Source organism: Harmonia axyridis, chromosome 7 (assembly GCF_914767665.1).
Source record: "Harmonia axyridis chromosome 7, icHarAxyr1.1, whole genome shotgun sequence".
NCBI classification, from domain to species: Eukaryota; Metazoa; Arthropoda; class Insecta; order Coleoptera; family Coccinellidae; genus Harmonia; species Harmonia axyridis.
The window spans coordinates 36,873,886-36,896,176 of record NC_059507.1 but is presented as its reverse complement, the minus strand read 5'-3'; the positions used below and the strand labels follow the sequence as shown (position 1 = coordinate 36,896,176).

The 22,291-nt window shown below is 35.5% G+C and overlaps 1 protein-coding gene across 5 annotated transcripts in view; it reads left to right on the top strand.

Moving 5' to 3' along the window:
* Positions 1 to 22,291, top strand: part of LOC123683969 (serine/threonine-protein kinase minibrain) — a 63,253-nt gene that overhangs the window by 25,192 nt on the left and 15,770 nt on the right. For 4 of the 5 annotated variants that reach the window (XM_045623004.1, XM_045623005.1, XM_045623006.1 and 1 more), the window contains one exon: positions 8,983 to 9,221. In XM_045623004.1, coding sequence (XP_045478960.1) covers positions 8,983 to 9,221 — 239 coding nt within the window. Of the gene's footprint in view, positions 1 to 8,910; positions 8,929 to 8,982; positions 9,222 to 22,291 lie in introns of those variants that run through there. The other variant, XM_045623008.1, reaches the window with a different exon arrangement.

Below are 22,291 nucleotides of genomic sequence, written 5' to 3'. Positions count from 1 at the left end.
TTCATAAAGCTTGTTATTAGCAAGGGCGTAGATCTTTTTTTTTGTTGGGGGGGGGGGGTTAATCGAAAAACATTTTTACAACAAAGTTTACTTATATCTTGTAATGTGAGAAAAAGGGGTTTTAATAACGAACTTTGAATAAAATTATTCAAAATATTTTTTTATTACCAATTCGATTGTTCTTACCTTTCACTAGGTTTTCCTAAAATGGAGTTACGAGAGTATAAGATTAAAATGTCTCATAAACATAATCTTGCAAACACTATGTTTTCGAAATACAGTTGTGAGTAGAGTCGTACTATCGTAATCTGAAAATCTTGAGTTTTGATGAATTTGAGTTGTCCAACTTCATGATCTTTTGATAATCACCCTGTATATTATGTAAATAACACCAATTAAAAACAATTCGAGGATATCGGGTGTGGTAGTCAAATAAATAAGTTCACCAATTAAAAACATCTGACGAACCCACTGACGAAAAGTTGTGCACTTGTTCAAATTAATATTGATATAATATTTGCAAGAAATGTCCTATGAATTTTTCAACCATTAGGTACTTCAAAACCTAGTGGTAGATTTCTTCTCAACCATGTTTACTATTCAATGTCAACTTCCATAAAGTTTCAATTCAATGTTTTTTAATATTGAAAATTTTTGCTTCAATAGACATATGCTATTCAGTCTTATGTACAGGGTGGGCAAATTTCGATGTTTTAGCACTACAAATTTTAAACCAGAGGAGATAGACAAAATCTGATACCCCTTCTCGGTCTCTTTTTCTGAGAAACTAACAAGGGTAGTATTCATTTTAGGCCACCTTTTGGGAAAATGGCGATATCAAAAAACATTTATGTCTCTGCTTTTGAATCAAAGAATTATTTTTTTCTAATTCTGTGGCTATTCCGTTCATTCTTCCACATCTTGTAGAACAAAATCGTGCGAGAATATATCAGAAACGCACAGTTTTCATGGTTATATTTTATTATTATATGTTGGTACTCCGAACTTTCCGCCACGGCTTTATATGTCAATTCATCAATTTGCCTTGAAGAAATCAGTTCTGTCAACCAACATTTTCCAATGTAAAAATGATATTTATGGAAATATTTCATTAATTTTAATGAAAATTCAATGAATTAGAGAAAATAATGTATAATACTCGTACAGAAGGCTCATTCTACCACTCGTTCATTCAAAAACTCGCCACTTCGTGTCTCGTTTTTGAATTTTGAACTCGTGGAAGAATATCAATGCCTTCTTCACTTGTATTATAAATAACTAATATGAAGCGGTAAAATAAGAATAATTCAAAGACAACTGCGATGTTACAATCATTTATAGGGACCCTGTACTTATCCACGAAAATGCTCGAATCTATCTACGAAAAATAAGAGTGGGACGAACAAGGCTCCCGAACTTGTGTGAAATTGCTAGAATGGCGACGACAAAGTCTTGTAGCCACATAATGATTTAAACTCGATTGAGAGGAATTCCAACTTGGTTATTGCCTGTTTGACAGAAGCTCCGTAGAGTCTATCTGTTTGTAAGCATGTTGTATGTCGTTATTCCACATCAAAATACAGCTCGTCGGAGTTTTCAGAACTTTACGTCCATGACAAGGTGTGTTACAGCCATACACTTTGCACATATTTTTGAATGAGCCTTTTCGTATTATGAATCGAATTCTTGTTTCTGTTTGTTTGAAATTTTATTGTTCCGTTCTACTGCATGAATAGTTATATTACCGAAGGTAATATTTCCCAATTCCGATAGAGTTTTCACACAAATATTCTGACAGGAAGATAACAATACGTCACATCTTTGTTTCGATCACTTTTGAATGGATTTCTCAGATGCGTTTCCAAAGAAATCAAGACACAAACATAACATAACGAAACCTTATTCATATTATTCAAAAATATTTATATAGATTTAAGGTTGAAATGTAAAATTTCTTTTGGAATAAAACAGCAGAATTTTATGATGAAAATTCAAACTCTAATGAATTGGGCTATCAAAATATTTCTTACGAGATTTGTCTTTTTTGAAAAATAAATTCATGTACAATGAAATGTATTTTGAAAGTTCAATCATTCTCAAGATAATTTGGTAGTGCACCAAATAGCCAACTGTCAAAATACGTATTCGAATATACATAATAGCCACTCTAAACAAAAACACCGACAGAAATAAATCATAATTTTCTGAGGATAAAAGAAATAAGAAAAAAAAATAAAGGGAGACTGGGGAATTGTATTCTCGAGTTTTCTTAAAGATAGACACGTTATTCCAAGATGCATGGAAATAAGAAATAAGGAAATGAGTACGCCAAGAAGACACGGCGGATGTGGATATCAGAAGGGCGATAAAAGATGATTTCTTGTCGTCTGCCAGTGGCGTAGCCAATAGCATCTATGTTTTTCAAAGATGTACATTACTACGAGTTTTAATTCTTATTCATTAACGATTAGAAACCGTTCAGATAATTCATTTGATTTTAAAAGCAGAGCAATGAGTTTTCCTGTTACGCAGGCAAAAATTTTTTTCTGTGTTTTAATTGTTACACTTTTCGTAACATACTCTTAATTATGTGAATTCATGGAATTCATTCCATAACACTTCTTAACATGTTTACCATCTGATGTTATCAGATGAGCATGCCAGTTTAAAGCATTTTTGACAGAAAATGTCAACATTTTTATAAGAAGGTGAAAGCATTTTATTGAATTATAAATATTTTAGATGAAACAGATTTCAAGAGAAACTCCGGGTGACCCTCATGCCTCCCAAAAGGAGGAATTGAATAGAAGAGGTTCTGACATGAGTGGATTTCTCCCTCAAAACCATCAACCTTTTTACTTTCGAGATTTTTGACTGTTTCAACTTCAAATCATCCGGTATAAACCAGTCTCAAATATTGCCATTCTCAGGTAGTAGCCTTCGCCATTCTGTATTTGTATCCATTACCATTTCAATTATTTCTACGCTAAATTGAAGATGAATTATTTAGTTTTAAAACGAAATAGAAAAGTTATCCAAAAATGTTGATAGCTTATTTCCAAATTTCCAATTTCCAATTCCCTGTAAAACAGGTCGGGAAAATTGTAGAGTTTACGCTCAGTTTATTGCAAGGACTATCCTTTTCGCCATTATTCAATTTTTATTTTTTGAAAAATTTTCTGGAGTTTGTTTGAATAGCAAGGAATCTATCTTCAGTTGGGACGTAGAAACAGTTGATATCGATGAAAAATAAGGAAAGTTCTTGGTCAACACTCTTCAGCAAAATTTTAGGTGTCCGAGTTTTTTGCCGGTGAGTGTATTATGTCATCTTGGTAACCTGAAAAAATTGAATCATAATTTAAATTTTAATGATAAAATATTATTAATAACAAGAAGATTTATCGGAATTCGAAAATTCCAATAGACACAGATTAGAGATAGTCTTGAATCATTTCTAACGTTATCGTAAACGCAAAGTTCGGAAAAATTTGTTTAGTTCCACACTTCATTCATACCTTGTCAAGGATCTCGACTGGGATTGTTTTCAACGTTCGATCGAAACCATTCACAGCTTTGAATACTGACAGTTTCATTGCACAATTTGTGTACACTTCAGGTACACATTACAACATTTTCAAGTGTATGTTTACGTTAGACGCTCATCTATTCACTCAACCTAACCAGTTCTCGTATCAATAATTATGAAACAGTAGTTTGTTCTACATTTCTTATCTTCAATCCTTGATTTGAACACATCAACGTTGCTGTAATTCAGTAAAAGTCAACAACATTGTAATCGTCTATATTGTCTTATTAAAACATCACAAATTTCACACTTTTACGTAGAATGACTCGACACGTGAATTCTGAGAGAAAAACACCAGTTTAAAGTGAGAATAATACACATTCACACGGTAAAATTAAGTAAAAGACAAAATATCAACGAAGTTTGTACAGGGTTTTCAAATTTCGATGTTTTAGCACTACAACTTTTAAACCAGAGGAGATAGACAAAATCTGATACCCCCTTCTCGATCTCTTTTTCTGAGAAACTAACAAGGGTAGTATTCATTTTTGGCCACCTTCTTTTGTTTTCGAGTTTTAAGCGAAAATTGGAAAAAAGGCGATATCGAAAAACATTTATATCTCCGCTAATACTGATGATAGAGCTCTGAAATTAGAACATTATACAGGCACTTTTTTACGTAAAATCCAGTGGCGTGCTTGTTTTTTCAAAAGGGTCTTTAATTACGAAGCTATGACCCAAAGTTATGTTTTTCAAATGGGAACACTAGATTTCTGTTTCAGTTTTTAAAAGCTTAAATTTTGCTGATTTCAAAAATATATAGCATTGTATGGTTTGTATTAAAATAAATAACAAAAAATGGTCAAAAACCTTTTTTTACCTAAGAGTCTCAATATTTTTATGGTTACAACTGTTGATGAGCACACAAAAATTGAGCTTTCTATAACAAGAGCAATGTCCTTCCGTCAATATGATAATTTCTTTGCTTCTTACTAATTTCTAAAAATTTCGAATTTAGATATATTTTATAAAAATACTTTCGAAAATTAAAAAAAGATATTTTGAATAAAATCTCACTTTTATTTTATTTTTTGTTCACCTCTGTATATAACCGAAAACGAAGTGACCGAATTCGATCAGTAATGTCTACGAGGAATCAAGCTACAATGCAAAAAAATAATTGGTAAAATCAGCCGAAGGGTTCAAGAGAAAATGAACTACAAACTTCGCTGAGATTTTGACCTTTCCCCTAATTTTGCCGGTGTATATTTCGTTATCGCAAATTCATCCCATGTTCATTTCGATCAGTATTTACCGAGACATCTTCTGCGTTTGTATTGGGAACGATATCTACTTTTTAATTTTGTTGATTAAGACGTTCTTTTGAGATCCATTCCTTTTGATGTTGATGGTAAATCGATATTTACAGGTATCGTAACGAAAACACTGAAATATCGAGTTCCAGCCAGTGTGGCGTTACAGGGAACGTCATTTTTCAATGTACATCTCCATTTTAACGAAGTTAATTATTGTTCTTAGTTACCTCTTATAATTAATGGTATTTATTAAAAGGAGAAACTGAGCCCTCCGTCTTGGAGATAGTGTAACCGGCGAATATTCATTGTTTTCAAAATGATCTTCATTAATTGACGTTTTCTATTATACGATGAGGTAACACTCGGTTGAACATCGGCTAGAACTTCCCAATTAAACATCAAACCATGAGCCGTAATCACTTGTTCAGTTCACCGACCCCAGAAAAATCATACTTATTATTCCTGTTCCCCTCAACCGAGGTGGATCTACCGTGATGAATTAATTGTTGGCCGCTTCGGTCAGAAGGGATCGGATCTACAGGGTGTACAAGATGCCAAGATCTTTCAATTTTATGAAAATTAATTTCGAATGAAAATATTGCTATAACTTTTTATTTACTTCATACATTTATTACTTCGGGTGAATGATACACTGCATTTTACGTAAAGGGTGTTTTTTTTTAGAGCTATAGAACTTTAAATTGCAATGAAACAACGATGGATTATTCGATTGACATGAATTTTATTTATCCGCAAGATAATGCTGTGGCATTACATTTTAAATATGATTTCTGGCATATGGCAGTATATCGGCAATAACACGGCGAATGTTGTCTTCCAAATAGTCAAGGGTTTGTGGCTTATCCGCATAGACCAATGACTTTACATAGTCCCACAGAAAGTAGTCTAGAGGTGTTAAATCACAAGATCTTGGAGGCCAATTCACAGGTCCAAAACGTGAAATTTGGCGGTCACCAAACGTGTCTTTCAATAAATCGAGCTGTGTGACATGTTGCGCCGTCTTGTTGGAATCACAGCTCCTGGACATCATGGTTGTTCAATTCAGGAATGAAAAAGTTAGTAATCATGGCTCTATACCGATCACCATTGAATATAACGTTCTGGCCATCATCGTTTTTGAAGAAGTACGGACCAATGATTCCACCAGCCCATAAAGCGCACCAAACAGTCAGTTTTTCTGGATGTAACGGTGTTTCGACATATACTTGAGGATTAACTTCACTCCAAATGCGGCAGTTTTGTTTGTTGACGTAGCCATTCAACCAGAAGTGCACTTCATCGCTAAACAAAATAAAATGGATGTGGTGCGCGATACGTATTCCGCTCAGAACCATTATTTTCGAAATAAAATTGCACTATTTGCAAGCGTTTGACATGATGAATTGCCAAACCAAACTGAGAATAAATCACTTGACAGCTGTTAAATCGGTCGCCATCTTGAACAGTAATGCCAACTCAAAATTATATACCTCGAAAAAAACACCCGGTATATTGTGATGAATACTTGAATATATCATATCAAAAATTCAGAAAACAAAATTGAACCTCGCCCAAAGACGTGAAACGACTGATGACTCTAGGAGAGAAATCGTTGCCAAACCCTGGATTTCAGCAGGTAGATACAGAAAATGATAAATATTCTATTTACTATAAATTCGACAATTTGGAAAAATATCGAATTGCAAATATTCAAATTTGCATATGCAATTAGGAATCACTCAGATAAATATATTTAACACAATACATATAATATACATTCATAATGATAAATAGTAAAATTGTGGATTTGAAAATATATAACAATCCGACAACGTAATCTAACCATATACGCTCTATTAGTGTGACGTCACACACCGCCATTTTTGGTTCTCCTGTCAGTATTCGGAATCCAAACAAATAAATTGTCATTCAAATTAGTACGGTGTCGTTGAAGGAATTGGCTCATTTTCATAAATAAGAGTATTTGAGGAACGATTTCGGTATTAATTGATAATCAGAAGGAACGAGGTTAATACCAGTAAGTTTGAATCCTGTATCATTCCCCAGATTTTGTAAAAAGCCGTGTTTATTAGTTGAACTTCAAGTTCGAACTTACTGGCATTAATCTCGTGCCTTCTGTCTATCAATTAATAGTAAAATCGTTCCTCAAATAATATTATTTATCAAAATACGCCAATTTCTTCAACGACAACATACTAATTTGAATGACAATTTGTTTGTTTGGATTCCGAACTTGACAGGAGAAATAAAATGGCGGTGTGTAACGTCATCACTAATGGAGCGTATTGGGGACATGTAAAAATTGCGTATACTCCCTCCAACTATGTTTATTACTCTATGGATCCCACCGACCGAATCGAAACGAGCATCGAGAAGTGCCCCTTCTGGAACGATTTCTGTTTTCGAATTCACCCTTCCTTTTGACTTATCGGCCTCAATAAGTTCGCGAACTCGCCAAGTTTAGAGCGGTTTTTGCTGCCGGCATCCGCGCCTAGTATCGATATAATTTCTTGCCTAATTTCGACTCGCTGTGACTGAAGCGAACACCGACTTGGCCAAAATTTATTTCGCTTCTTGCGGTCCGGGCGTTTAATGAATCGTCCCCTAACGATGCAAGAGGTTTCACAGCCCGGGTCCGGGAGATCGGAAACGGAAACTACTTCCGTTTCGGGATCGACAGGGCCGTCTCTATCCTATTTGGGGCCCTGGGCACATTTGGATAATGGAAGGGGCCCATATGATCTTCAATATTTGTTTTTATTCATTTACAATCGGGATATGAAACATTAAAACAAATATTTGCATTAAGAGGGAGCGCCACCACGTGACATTGTCCTGATCTGTCAATATTTGCCCAGAGGAGGAGTGACAAATATTCTGTGCGGTGTTGTCAGAACGGTTGAATGATCAGTAGAAGTTAGGAATATTACAATTGTTCCCACTTTCGTCGAAAGGAAGTAAATTATGAGTTTTTTTTTTTCCTGAATACTACTGGTTTCGAGGGAGGATCGATTATGGTATGGGGTGGAATATCTTTGACTGCTCGCACAGACCTAGTGGTCGTTGATAATGGAGCTATGAATGCTGATAGGTATATAAGGAACATTCTTGAAGAGCATGTAGTGCCATTTACCCCATACATTGGTGAAAATTTCATTTTTATGGACGATAATGCCAGACCCCATCGTGCGCGCATCGTTCAGGAGTACCTTGAAGAGGTTGAAATCTCTCGAATGGAATGGCCAGCAAGAAGTCCAGATCTCAATCCGATTGAGCAGATTTGGGACAACCTCAATAGAAGGCAGAGAAGTTCAGAAAATCATCCAGCTACTCTTAATGACTTAGGAATCCAACTCAGAGAAATCTGGGAAGGATTAGATCAGAACATTTTAAGATCACTCATTTTGAGTATTGACCGTCGTTGCCGAGCCGTAATTAACGCAAGGGGTGGAAATACCAAGTATTAAATCACTTATCAGCATTCCAGTATTTTGAAAATTGTTTATTTCTCTTCTTTCACATAAGATTCAGTGAAATCCTGAATTTTTCTCCCATTTAATGTGTCTTGTTTCGTTCAAAACCTTCCCGAGAGAACATAAAAAATAAGTTATAAAGTCAATGTAGAGTAAACTTTCATTAAAATTGAGATTTTCAGAATGTGCGTTAATTTTTTTGCGCAGTGTAGTATTTTTAAGATGGATTTATTTTAACGATATTCCTTAACAAATACTGAATTTTCGTTTGAAGGAGAATCCTCCCGATTGAGTCGGATTTAAGTTATCTGTGGCCTTAAGTAAAGCAACATAAAGATTCACACTATAAATTTCGTACAAGATCGACTCACTAGATAACAAGAAAAAAAATCTTCTTCATTCTTTCATTCGCAATATTTTTTTGTTCTGTTGTCAAATAAAAAACAATACAACTCTTTTAATTTTTTTAGCAGATTTGATATAGCTAAACTGGCCTCTTGTAAGTTTTCAAGACGCGTATTAGCGAACAAATATTTGTTTCCTGACTCCAATCACCTTGCTTACAGTAACCATGAATAGAAAAAATCTTTGGGTACGGCTATCGAACTATTAAAAATAAAATTTAAATGTAGCACTTTTGTTCCAGTGGCGTCGAGTGGCGGCGGAGGAGGAGGCGGCGGCAGCGAGAACATGGTCAGACGACATGTGCCCCTCTATGGGAGACTGGTGGCGGAGGACATCCTCACGGCCTCCCAGGTCTCCAACTCCTCGGTGGACATTCAGGCGATGCAAGCCAGGATACCCAACTCCTTCAGGGATCCTGGGGTGGCGCCACTGCGGAAGCTTAGCGTGGACCTCATCAAGACTTACAAGCACATCAATGAAGTGAGTGAATAACATCTTTTGCCCTCCTCTACCGTTTGAAAAATTTTTTAACGGTCATATTATGATTGCTATTACGGGACAAGCCGAAAGATAATATCAACATAATAATATTCATATAAGGCTAATGAACCTGGCAGTGGATGTCAAAATTATCTAAAAAAATATTAATATTCATATGCTTAGCGATCAATTCTTAAACAATCACAAATTATATGACATTTCATGCTCTATCTGTCATTTGTATGATTGATTTCAGAACACTCAACACACCGGTTTGGTGGATTTTAAATATTCGTGATTTTTTAAGAAAAGATTAATTAATAAATTACATTGTATAATACAACCCAGACAATTTCTCGATGCGAATTACTCAGTCCAGTTTTTTGATAACTACATATTGAAATTTTGTGACAAGAATGTTACAAAAAACCGAAAACAACGGGTAAGTGTATACCAATGACGAATGCAAAAATCGCAGATGTCAAATTAGGGGCTCTGCCGAGAAAACGGCTGGATAATGGAAAATAATAAACCTCGACCAAAAACGTGCTCGTAGTGCAATAAAAGTACTCATCTTGAAAGCGATAATAAACTCATAAACCGTAAAGGGGTCCGATTTTTTACTGACCGGTCGATTTCAAAGGAAAGTAAAATGATTATTATTGGTTCATTATATGGAGAAATATATGTTCATTGAATAATTTACTATTTTTTAAGGCAGGTTGCACACAATATTCTGTTACTATCGAACTGAATAATTATTTCCTCTCAACTCGTAAGATCCCTCCCCGATGTATCCTCGATCTCGAAAACTCCCATTTTATCCCTCCTGGAGCAACCCCCGTCATCTGTGGTGATCCTCCCCGAGCTGTATATTAATCATGAACGATGTAATAACGGGTCATAACAGATTTTCACGAAGAAAAGTTTAGCGGACACATTTTGTCAATTCCTGGCTTGTTTCCTCTCTGTCGCCTGTCATCCGCCCTAACTTTAACGGCCTTCCAAGAACGCGAACTGAATACCGTATCACACTGTCCATGGTGTTACACCTAGGTAGAATTTTTTTAATTTCTTTTATAAAGGGTGTTTTTTTAAAGCTATAAAACTTTAAATTGCAATAAAACAACGATGGATTATTCGATTGATATGAATTTTATCTATCCGCAAGATAATCTTGTGGCATTACATTTTAAATATGATTTCTGGCATATGACCGCCACGGCTGGCTCGGATGTAGTCCAATCTGGACGTCCAATTTTCGATTACTTTTTCCAACATTTGTGGCCGTATATCGGCAATAACACGGCGAATGTTGTCTTCCAAATGGTCAAGGGTTTGTGGCTTATCCGCATCGACCAATGACTTTACATAGCCCCACAGAAAGTAGTCTAGCGCTGTTAAATCACAAGATCTTGGAGGCCAATTCACAAGTACAAAATGTGGAATTAGGCGGTCACCAAACGTGTCTTTCAATAAATCGATTGTGGCACGAGCTGTGTGACATGTTGCGCCGTCTTGTTGAAACCACAGCTCCAGGTTATCATGGTTGTTCAATTCAGGAATGAAAAAGTTAGTAATCATGGCTGTATATCGATCACCATTGACTGTAACGTTCTGGCCATCAACGTTTTTGAAGAAGTACGGACCAATGGTTCCACCAGCCCATAAAGCGCACCAAACAGTCAGTTTTTCTGGATGTAACGGTGTTTCGACATACACTTGAGGATTAGCTTCACTCCAAATGCGGCAGTTTTGTTTGTTGACGTAGCCATTCAACCAGAAGTGCGCTTCATCGCTAAACAAAATTCGCTTATGAAAATCGGGAACAACGGCAATCTCATTTTGGGCCAAATTGCACTATTTGCAAGCGTTGTTCAGGCGTGAGTCTATTCATGATGAATTGCCAAACCAAACTGAGATTAAATCACTTCACAGCTGTTAAATCGGTCGCCATCTTGAACATTAATGCCAACTTGAAGTTATATACCTCGAAAAAAAAAACACCCTATATATGTACAAGTCAAAGATTCACTCTGTATATTGAAATACTTTTCAAGTAAAATCATGCCGAAGAAAATATTGGTAGTGTAATCGATTATATTCACACAGATCTTTCGATACTAAATAATTCGATCTAACTATAACCAGTCGTGTATCGAATAGAACGTAAAGAGAGCAGGAAGAGCGAGGAGATCACGTGCAATATCGACCCGAGGTGGAACGCAGTAGTCCTTCCTTTCTGGGATAAGCCGAGATACGGCTAATAGAGGTGAAAAACAATTACACAGAATTTCCGTTTCCTAGTAGTAAATAAGTGAAGGCACTTCTGTGTTCTGTGTGACCCTTTGACGAACGAAAAAGGAGAACTGCTTGCGTTATCGCGAAACGAACAGATAAGGCACGTATTAGGCCGCGTGTGCACTTCGGGAGGAATTAAAAGCCGATCTGGCTTACTGTTGCGAATTACGTTCGGTGCGTGGAATTCTCTATTCCTTTCCTATGAACCTAAAAATTTTGTGAAACAACGTGTAATCTTCCAATCTTACTTGAACGACTCTATAAAAACGCTTTTCCAGATTTTCATTTGACTACTTGCCGCAACAATGGGCCCATGCTTTGAAAATAATATTGGATAAAAATAAATATAAACACTTTTAACCAATTCTTGATGAAGCCGCTAAGATGAAGAAACAATTGTTGAATGAAAAAAAAATCTGTGGAAATTAACAGTGTTTACTTTTATTTATATCAATCAATATGAATTTTCATCAATTAAGGATCGAATCCACTAAATACTTAAAAATAATAACGCGTGTTTTTTTTCGAGGTATATAACTTTAAGTTGGCATTACTGTTCAAGATGGCGACCGATTTAAGAGCTGTCAAGTGTCAGTTTGGTTTGGTAATTCATCATGAATAGACTCACGCCTGAACAACGCTTGGAAATAGTGCAATTTTATTTCGAGAATAATGGTTCTGTGCGGAATACGTATCGCGCACTACGTCCATTTTATTTTGTTTAGCGATGAAGCGCACTTCTGGTTGAATGGCTACGTCAACAAACAAAACTACCGCATTTGGAGTGAAGTTAATCCTCAAGTGTATGTCGAAACACCGTTACATCCAGAAAAACTGACTGTTTGGTGCGCTTTATGGGCTGGTGGAATCATTGGTCCGTACTTCTTCGAAAACGATGATGGCCAGAACGTTACAGTCAATGGTGATCGGTATAGAGCCATGATTACTAACTTTTTCATTCCTGAATTGAACAACCATGATGTCCAGGAGCTGTGGTTCACGTTTCGGACCTGTGAATTGACATCCAAGATCTTGTGATTCAACACCGCTAAACTACTTTCTGTGGGGCTATGTAAAGTCATTGGTCTATGTGCACCCTTGACCATTTGGAAGACAACATGCGCCGTGTTATTGCCGATATACGGCCACAAATGTTGGAAAAAGTCATAGAAAATTGGACGTCCAGATTGGACTACATCCGAGCCAGCCGTGGCGGCCATATGCCAGAAATCATATTTAAAATGTAATGCCACAAGATTATCTTGCGGATAAATAAAATTCATGTCAGTCGAATAATCCATCGTTGTTTTATTGCAATTTGAAGTTCTATAGCTCTAAAAAAACACCCTTTACCAAGCCGCATCTTGGCTTGTTTCGAAATACCCATCTTTGACACATTCGTATTGCATTCTTCAGAAAATACAGTATTGATATCATTGACATCACGAGAAGATTCCTGTGCTATGGAACGTGAATATTGAATGGAATTTCATTGACGCACAACATTATCATGTGACTCGTGATTGAAAACATTTGATTTTCATCTCAACCGAGAGTCCAATTTGGAACTAACCCAATGTCAATGGACTCGAGTATAAACTTTGAAAATTAACTCATCGGTATTTTTTATCTATATTTTCCAAAAACGTTCCAACTGTCTATGTATCGGAAGGGTAATTATTTTCGGTTGAGTAACTGGATTTTTCCGAAGTTTTTTTTTGTGTAATCATGAATGGAACATAACTCATTCTATCCTACGAAAAGTCATATGCTTCGAGAATTTATTAATCCACGAGGACTAAAGAGTTGGTTGTCATCGAATTGAAAGGTATAAATCGTAATTATGTAAAGGCCCAGAAATATTTTCGGCATTAATATAAGGGAATAGGGTTATCGATCATGTAAATTAAAGTTCCATAAAAGCACGGACATAGGGTCAGAAGCTTACGCCCTCTTGTTCAGTGAAAGTTAATTGATTTCACTGACTGAATTACGATGTGTTACATGTCAAATTGACATTATTTAATTTAAATTCCGTTCATTTTCCGAAAAAGTAAAGCTATTCCTTACTGGTATAGAAAATGGAGAAATTTTCAAAAAATAGTAATTTACGTAACAAGTCCGGAAAATAGGGTTTTTTTGGACGAATAGACAAAATTCCAGGACGAGCGTAAGCGAGTCCTGGAAGTCTGTGAGTCCAAAAAAACCATTTTCGGGCGTGTTGCGTATAATATTTTTTTGGCAACCATGTAAAATAACACTATCGCTGCTGCTTTCCATGATTTATTGCGATTGCGATAAAAAAACATGCAAATTTTTGACAACTAATTTCATATGAACTGTCAGCCGTAATCTCGGTTGATATGGATTCTATGATTCTTTTCCGGCCTAGTCCGGGAAGTACGTACTTTCCGGACTAGGCCGGAAAATGCTACTTTCTCAGAGAAAAAGCGTCCGGAAAGTGAGCACTTCCCGGACGGTTGCCGAAAAAGGTTATTTCTGATAAAAGCTTTTACTTATTTTTTCTGATGAAAACCATAATATAGCTATTCCCATGAAATTTGGCTCAAAAATCATTTGCTAATCTATATCGCATTGGTCCTCCTAACAGTCCCAACTATCAAGAATTAATGACATAGTCAAAATCAAAATACGTGAAAGGTTTTCCAAAAAGAGGTTTCATTTGTTGTTTTATTGCAATTTAAAGTTCTATTGCTCTGAAAAAAAACCACTTTTTATTAGTTGTACCGTTCCATTTTTAGTAAAGCCGTAGTTTTTGCTTGTCAAATTTCAAAAGATGACGGCTCCATAAGTAATAGCTGCTTTACTATTCAAAATGAAACCACTTATTGGAAAACCTTAATGAACAAATATTTCATCGGAAACTTGCATTTTCATAAAAACTGTCATGTCTAGATACTGAACGCAATATTTTTAACCGCTGAGTATTAGGTACCACTCTTTCAGTTTTTGATAGATTTCTCGAGATATTTTTCGGAATTTTATAACATTTTTATTTTCAGTTCTTTCTTCACGTGTCGAGATGGTTTGCATAGAAATAGGAAATGATGAACTTTGTAGTGTTTTTCAATTCGATCTTGTTTCCACGCGAAATCTACAATCAGTCGGAAATTTTATTGTCCATTCAAAAACGCATTTAATGAGCACCTCACGTCAGCGAATTTACTATCGCAATAAACTAAGAGAAACGAAAAATCTCGAAGCAGCGGTTATTTCAGTCAGTTTGAAGGCGAGCGACAGACAGCGTGTCCGGTATTTTTTTCTATACGAAGATGGCAATCGGCGAAGGAGTGACGCGCGTGACAGATTTCGATTTTGGGAACACGAAGCCTTCGGGATTTCTCTGTCCCAGGACAGATTTCGAGAGGAGATGGATCACCCTGTTGCCAGTGAGTGGCTTCACGGCCACAGCGGTGAGGAAGAGATTCTATGGTTGCCTTCATTATTACCACCATTTCTTCAATGTTTACGAAATATTCATTTTTCTACGTAATGAAAATTTTCCATCGTGATACAATTTCAAAATATTGTGTTTTCTACTAATCGTAGTAACAGGTCAATTGAAAAGTCCCCGGTCTACCATAGTATAACACATTTTTTTGGCAAAATTCGATTTTATTATTCAACATAGTTGCCTTCGAGGGCGATACAGCGATTATAGCGATCTTCCAACTTTTCAATACAATTTTTGTAGCACGATTTGTCTTTCGCGTCAAAATAGGCCTCAGTTTCGGCGATCACTTCTTCATTGGTGCTAGATTTCTTTCCAGTGAGCATTCTTTTGAGATCTGAGAACAGAAAAAATCGCTGGGGGACAGATCTGGCTAATACGGTGGAACTATTCAAAGCCCAATTCATGCAATTTTCATTTGCAATCATTTCATTGATTTGTGACACGGCGCATTGTCTTGATGAAACAGCACCTCTTTTTCTTCAAATGGGGCCGTTTTTTTAACGATTTCATCCTTTAAATATCCAAAAACGCTATATAATAATTGCTGTTGATGGTCTGGCCCGTTTGGAGATGATCAATGAATATTATACCTTGCGCATCCCAGAATACTGATGCTCTAACCTTGCCAGCTAAATGTTTTGTTTTTCCTCGCTTTGGATTCGGTTCATCGTGTTCAGTCCACTCAGCTAACTGTCGATTGGACTCAGGTGTGAAATGATGTAGCCATGTTTCATCCATCGACACAAAAATTCAGGTTAATTGCACTTAAACAGCTGCAAACACTGCTCAGAATAATTAACACGTTGTTGCTTTTGATCGATTATGAGCTCGCGCGACACCCATTTTGCACACAGTTTTCTCATGTACAAATATTCGTGAATGATATGATTTACACGTTCAGGTGATATCTTCATAATGTCTGATATCTCGATCAACTTCATTTTACGTTCATTCAAAATTATTTTGTGAATTTTTTGATTTTTTCGTCGGTGACAGCCCCTTTTGAGCGTCCACTGCGTTCGCCGTCTTCGGTGCTCATTTCACCACGTTTAAACTCAGCATACCAATCAATGATGGTTGATTTTCCTGGTGCAGACCCTGGAAACTCTTCATCAAGCCAAGATTTTTCTCCAACTGTATTTTTTCTCTTCAAAAAGCAATATTTTATCAGCATACGAAATTATTATTTTTTTCATTTTTTCTTCAAATAACAAAAGTAGTTACACTCACAACGCAATATCTAACAAACTAATAGTAGGACTTCTGCCAAATTTTGGCGTATCGTTTGAAGTTTGGTACTTACTAAAAATCATATGGATTTGATACTAGCACCGCCATCTGTGCATCAGAACGGGGACTTTTGAAGTGGCCTAATAGGTATCACTAGCGCAGTTAGGCAGGGGGATTTTGGAGCTGCAGTCCCCCTAAAAAATACCGATAATTCAGAGTCAGTTTGCCAATAGAATGAACATTATGTCTCTAATGGATTTTCATTTTATAATTCATAATCCAGCATCATTTATTGTTCTGATTTCAATATAGAAGGAATTTCTTGGCGGTTGCTTCTCAAAGATAATTATACAATGCGAATTTTATTGCCACCAGGTAATTCCAGAATTTTCAGATTTCAAATAGGCCCCATTCTCCAGAAACGTCTAATAGGCAGTCGAACATGAAACACCCTGTATACACAAATATTGTGAATGCTGGAAAATTTAAGAAATCTGTAAAAATAATGTTATTGGACAATTCTTTTACTCATCAGGAATATTACGATTTCTGTTCGTCGGTAGTGTAATTGATTGTTTGTGATTTATGTGTCTGTATATTTTTCGTATTTTTACACTTATATTAGTTTTGACTACCTCATACTCACTTTTATAAGTCTTACAGGGAAAAATTGATAAATAAATATGCCCTTTCGTTCGAATGTTATGGTATATACAGCCGGACGGACAGAATCGAATTTGAGGACGAATTCGTCATCAATAAGACATTGTGGCGAAATGATAACAAAACAAAAAAATATTTGAGAATATTACTCCTTGCAACTGGATCATATCACTTTTTTTATTGGAATCAAAGTGTTGAAGTTTTTATGCATAGGCTCGAGCATAGTCTGTATATGAGGAAGGCTCATCACCAGAATTGATGAACTACAATAAAATCGGATTGTCGCTCATCTTGAATACTGTAGGAATCAATAATAAGCGAACGTAAGGAATAAATAATCGATTGATCCGTTTGAAACAACGTATGATTTTCACTTTCGTTACGAATCATCAAAGCACCGTTTTACGAAAGGGACTAATAACGTTTTCATCAGGGGGCTGCTCCGTTTTCCACGTAATTTTAACAAAGGTGGTTACCCCCTAGAATAACCGATGAGTTCAAGGACTACCCTTTTGGGGTTTTCCCATGGAATCGATTGTTAGAATAGGGTTAGATACGTTCACTTTATCAGAAACGAGAAATATAGCAATTTAATTGTTCAATTCAATCGAGAAATTTATAGATATTATTTTAGAAGTTCTATTTTTTACAATCGTTACAAATAAATAAAAGACGGAGACATTCCAAAAGATATACCGGGTGATTTTCTAAAGTTGAATCAGTCAAAAATCTCGAAATGGAAATATTCTACTGAATGGGGGATCAACTTGGTAATTTTTCTTATTGAAAATCTACTCCACTGTTATTTTCTCGAGAAAATTATTTCTTCTATGAAATCATAGAGTTTTACTGAAAAAAAGTTCTCTTGAATTTTTTTAATAGAATGTAGGTACTGTTTTCGAGATAATCGAGTGCAAACACTATCCACAAAAATCTACAAATTTTAATTTTTCAAATTTTCCCGTTACTGATGAATTAAACTACAAAAATTGGCGTAGTTTATTATAATGCTTTCAGATGGCATTTGATCGAACATTTATTCTTTTGTTATCTAATTCTTTTGTTATCTATGTAAAACATTTTTTTGGTGAATAAACTTATTATTATTATTTCCAAAAAAACATTCATCAGACACTCAAGAAATTAAAAATGTTTATAAATATTTTTTTTTTTTTTGTTTTGATGTCTGATGATTATCCTGTCTGAAATGTTATATTATATCTGAAAGCGTTATAATAATCAACGCTAATTTTGGTACTTTTATTCATGACTAATGGAAAAAATTGATAAATTCATTATTGTAGATTTTTGTGGATAGTGTTGGCTTTGTTCTCGATCAACTTGAAAACGGTACATTCTATGAAAAAAATTCCAGAGAATTTTTTTTCAGTTAAACTCTGTTGATTTCCGAAATGAAATAATTTTCTCGAATAAAAGAGAGTGGATTAGATTTTCGATAGGAAAAGGATCATCGCACAACTGGATAATTTTGAAAGGAGGCACTCACCTAATTCGAAAAATTACATTATCTAGACTTCAATATCTGAAAATTCATACAACGAATGTAATAATACTAGAGTTTTTAAGTAAAAACTGATTTTTTTTTCAAACTTTAACACCCTGTATCTCGAAAACGAAGCTTGTTAGGATATATGTTTATATAAACTTATTTTTCATGAAAAGAGTTTTTCTATACGACGCCAAAATTCTTGAACTCAAATCTGGACCATTCTGTATGTTTATATAAACTTTTTTTCACGAAAAAAGTTCTATCTAACGCCAAAGTTAGTGATCTAAAAACTGAACTACCCTGTATAATATAACCTTCACTAAGTATGACTTTTTTGAATCAAATAATTTAAGATTCAGTTCCTTGAAAAAGAGGAAATGAAAAGATTCCATATTAGCGAAATTCAAATTGAATCGAACAGATATAATAGTTATTTATAATACAAGTGCAGAAGGCATTGATATTCTTCCACGAGTTCAAAATTCAAAAACGAGCCACGAAGTGGCGAGTTTTGGAATGAACGAGTGGTAGAATGAGCCTTCTGTACGAGTATTATACATTATTTTCTCTAATTCATTGCATTTTCATTGAAATTAATGAAATATTTCCATAAATATAATTTAGTGATTTTTGCATTGAAAAATGTTTGTTGGCAGAACTGATTTCTTTAAGGCAGATTGATGAATTGACAGATAAAGCCGTTGCGGAAAGTTCGGAGTGCCAACATAGAATAATAAAATATAACCATAAAAACAGTGCGTTTCTGATATATTCTCGCACGATTTTGTTCTACAAGATGTGGAAGAATGAACGGAATAACCACAGAATTAGAGAAACATATATTTCCGCTTGATTCAGACGACGTTTCCACGATGACGACAAGTCACAGGTAAACGAATTACAAACGGTTGTTTCATCATCTAGCCGACTCTCCTCGATAACGAACTTATCACAAGGTCGGCACATGCTCTACTCGCTTCAGTTCGTCTCATCTCAATTTTCTAATGTAAACAAATAGACTTCTTCCCCATATCAAAAAGGCTACCTCGTCGAATAACAAGGTCATAATCACGTGCTGTGTTTCTGTCCGAATTATACGCGAATATATCCCCGCATAAAAGAGAATTCGGAACGAGACGAAAACGCTATTACCATTTTTTGGGATTCTGAATTTTTTCACCTTGAAAATATTAAAAGTAGCATCGATGTGTCAGGTCGCAATAAATTTCAATACATTTGAGAAAAATCTGATGATAAATAAAATTCAAGAACAGCACTGGCTCTTGGTCTGAAAGATTTTGCGAGCTTTTACAGGTGTCCCAAATTCGATGTTCATTGAGAGCATCTCGAGAACTATAAGACTTGAAAACATTTTTTCAAGGATCCCCGATATCTTTGTTTGAAATAATCAAGTATCAGAAAGCAGATCATAGATTTCTCGATTCGATCTCGAGTTTTTCTGAAAAATTACTATTTCAAATATTTCTTGGTTTGTATTTAAAATATTCGGAAACTTCTTAAACGTTTCTTTCAGTAAGTTTTCTGGTTCATTTGATACTCATAACAGATCATAGGAATTATTAGGTGTACAACTTTGCTTCCGCCGTTTTGCAATAGATGGCTGTAGCGGTAAGTGGTAGTCGAAATAAATAAATCGCCTGCATCATAAAGTTATTCTCGACTAAACATGTCAAATTCTCGTCATTTGCAGGAGGTTTTAATTTTCTGCTTCAAATGAAGAAATCTGCGGCTGAGGCTCATCGAATGCTCTCAAATTACTATGGCGAGAACGTGCCGAGAGTTGTTTTCGAAGATGCATAATTGGAGGCATTACTTGATCAAGACTCGTGTCAAACGCAACAAGAATTGTCAGGATCATTGGGAGCGACGCAACAAGCCATTTCAAAACGCCTGAAAGTCATGGGAATGATTCAGAAACAAGGAATTTGGGTGGCGTACGTGAAGACGAGATATGTTGAACGGCGTATGTTTTCTTATGAATAGCTGCTTGCAAGGCAAATACGGAAGGGATTTCTGCATCGCATTGTGACTGGAGACGAAAAATGGGTTCATTACGATAATCGTAAGCGCAGAAAATCATAGGGATATCCCGGCAATGCTTCCACGTCGACGGCCAAACCGAATATTCACGGTTCCAAGGTCATGCTCAGTGATTGGTGGCACCAGCTCGGCGTAGTGTATTATAAGTTGTTAAAACCGACTGAAGCAATCACAAGCGATCATTATCCAACGCAATTAATGCGTTTGAGCCGAGAATTGAAAGACGAACGTGATTTTACAGCATGACAATGCTCGACCCCATGTTACGAAACTGGTCAAGGCATATTTGGAAACGTTGAAATGGAAAGTCCTACCCCACTCGCCGTATTCTCCAGACGTTGCTCCCTCGGACTATCTCTCGTTTCGATCAATGGCACACGGCCTGGCTGACGAGAACTTCCGGTCTTATGAAGAAGTAAAAAAATTGGATCGATTCGTGGATCGCATCAAAATATAACCAATGTTTTCAAATCGGATATTGAACCGCATTGATATGTTAAGATCGAGAAGATGATGAGAAGATGATCCAAGAATTTTTAAAGCAAATAATCATAGGAACATGTTAAATCAAAGATATTTGGCGTTGAAAGTGGAAATAATAACCAAAGTATGAAATTTCAGTGTTCTTTCTTATCCAATGCTGAAGTGATGATTTATTCATTCATCTATAAAAGCTGGATTAGTTATTTAAAATACAAGTGCAGAAGGCATTGATATTCTTCCACGAGTTCAAAATTCAAAAACGAGCCACGAAGTGGCGAGTTTCTGAATGAACGAGTGGTAGAATGAGCCTTCTGTACGAGTATTATACATTATTTTCTCTAATTCATTGCATATTTATTGAAATTAATGAAATATTTCCATAAATATCATTTAGTGATTTTTGCATTGAAATATATTGGTTGGCAGAACTGATTTCTTTAAGGCAAATTGATGAATTATACATATAATAATAAAATATAACCATGAAAACTGTGCGTTTCTGATATATTCTCGCACGATTTTGTTCTACAAGATGTGGAAAAATGAACGGAATAACCACAGAATTAGAGAAATTTATTTCTCTTATTCTGTGACCGATCCGTTCATTCTGCCACATCTTGTAGAATTAAATCGTGCTAGAATATAGCAGATTTGCACAAATTTCTTGGTTATATTTCATTGTTATATGTTGGTAGTGTTGGTACTCTTAACTCTCCTGTCACGGATTTATCTATTATCTGTCAAATTTGTGATATAGAAAACTGTTCTGTTAACCCACATTTTTCAAAAATCACTAACGATATTTATGGAAATATTATATTAATTTCAATAAAAAATCATCGAATTAGAGAAATCAATGTATGTATAATACACTACAGAAGGCCCATTTTACAAGTAGTTCATTCAAAAATTCGCCACTTAGTGGCTAGTTTTTTAATTTTGAACTCGTGGAAGGACATCAAGGCATTTTTTTGGCACTTGCATATAACTATTACTACTTAGGCACAAAACGAGAATTTCAGAAAAGCTTATTTCCTTTTCTGATGATTTTATTTCTTAATTTTGAAATGTTTAAACACAAATTATTTATTCTTCAGTGTAATTTTGATCTCGATATCTTTCAAGTTATGGGAAAACAATTCAGAAATTGCAAGTTTAGGTTTTTTTATCGAAAGTTATCATCACGGAATACTTGTGACAAAATGATAAGTACCCATGAACAAGCTCTAACAAAAAAAAATCGCGATGGTACGTCATGCCAACGGAGTTGCAATCCTAGTCGGAAAGACATCGGGAGCGAGAAATTCTTTCGCAATATATCCTTCACTCTAATTGAGTAATCAGTCA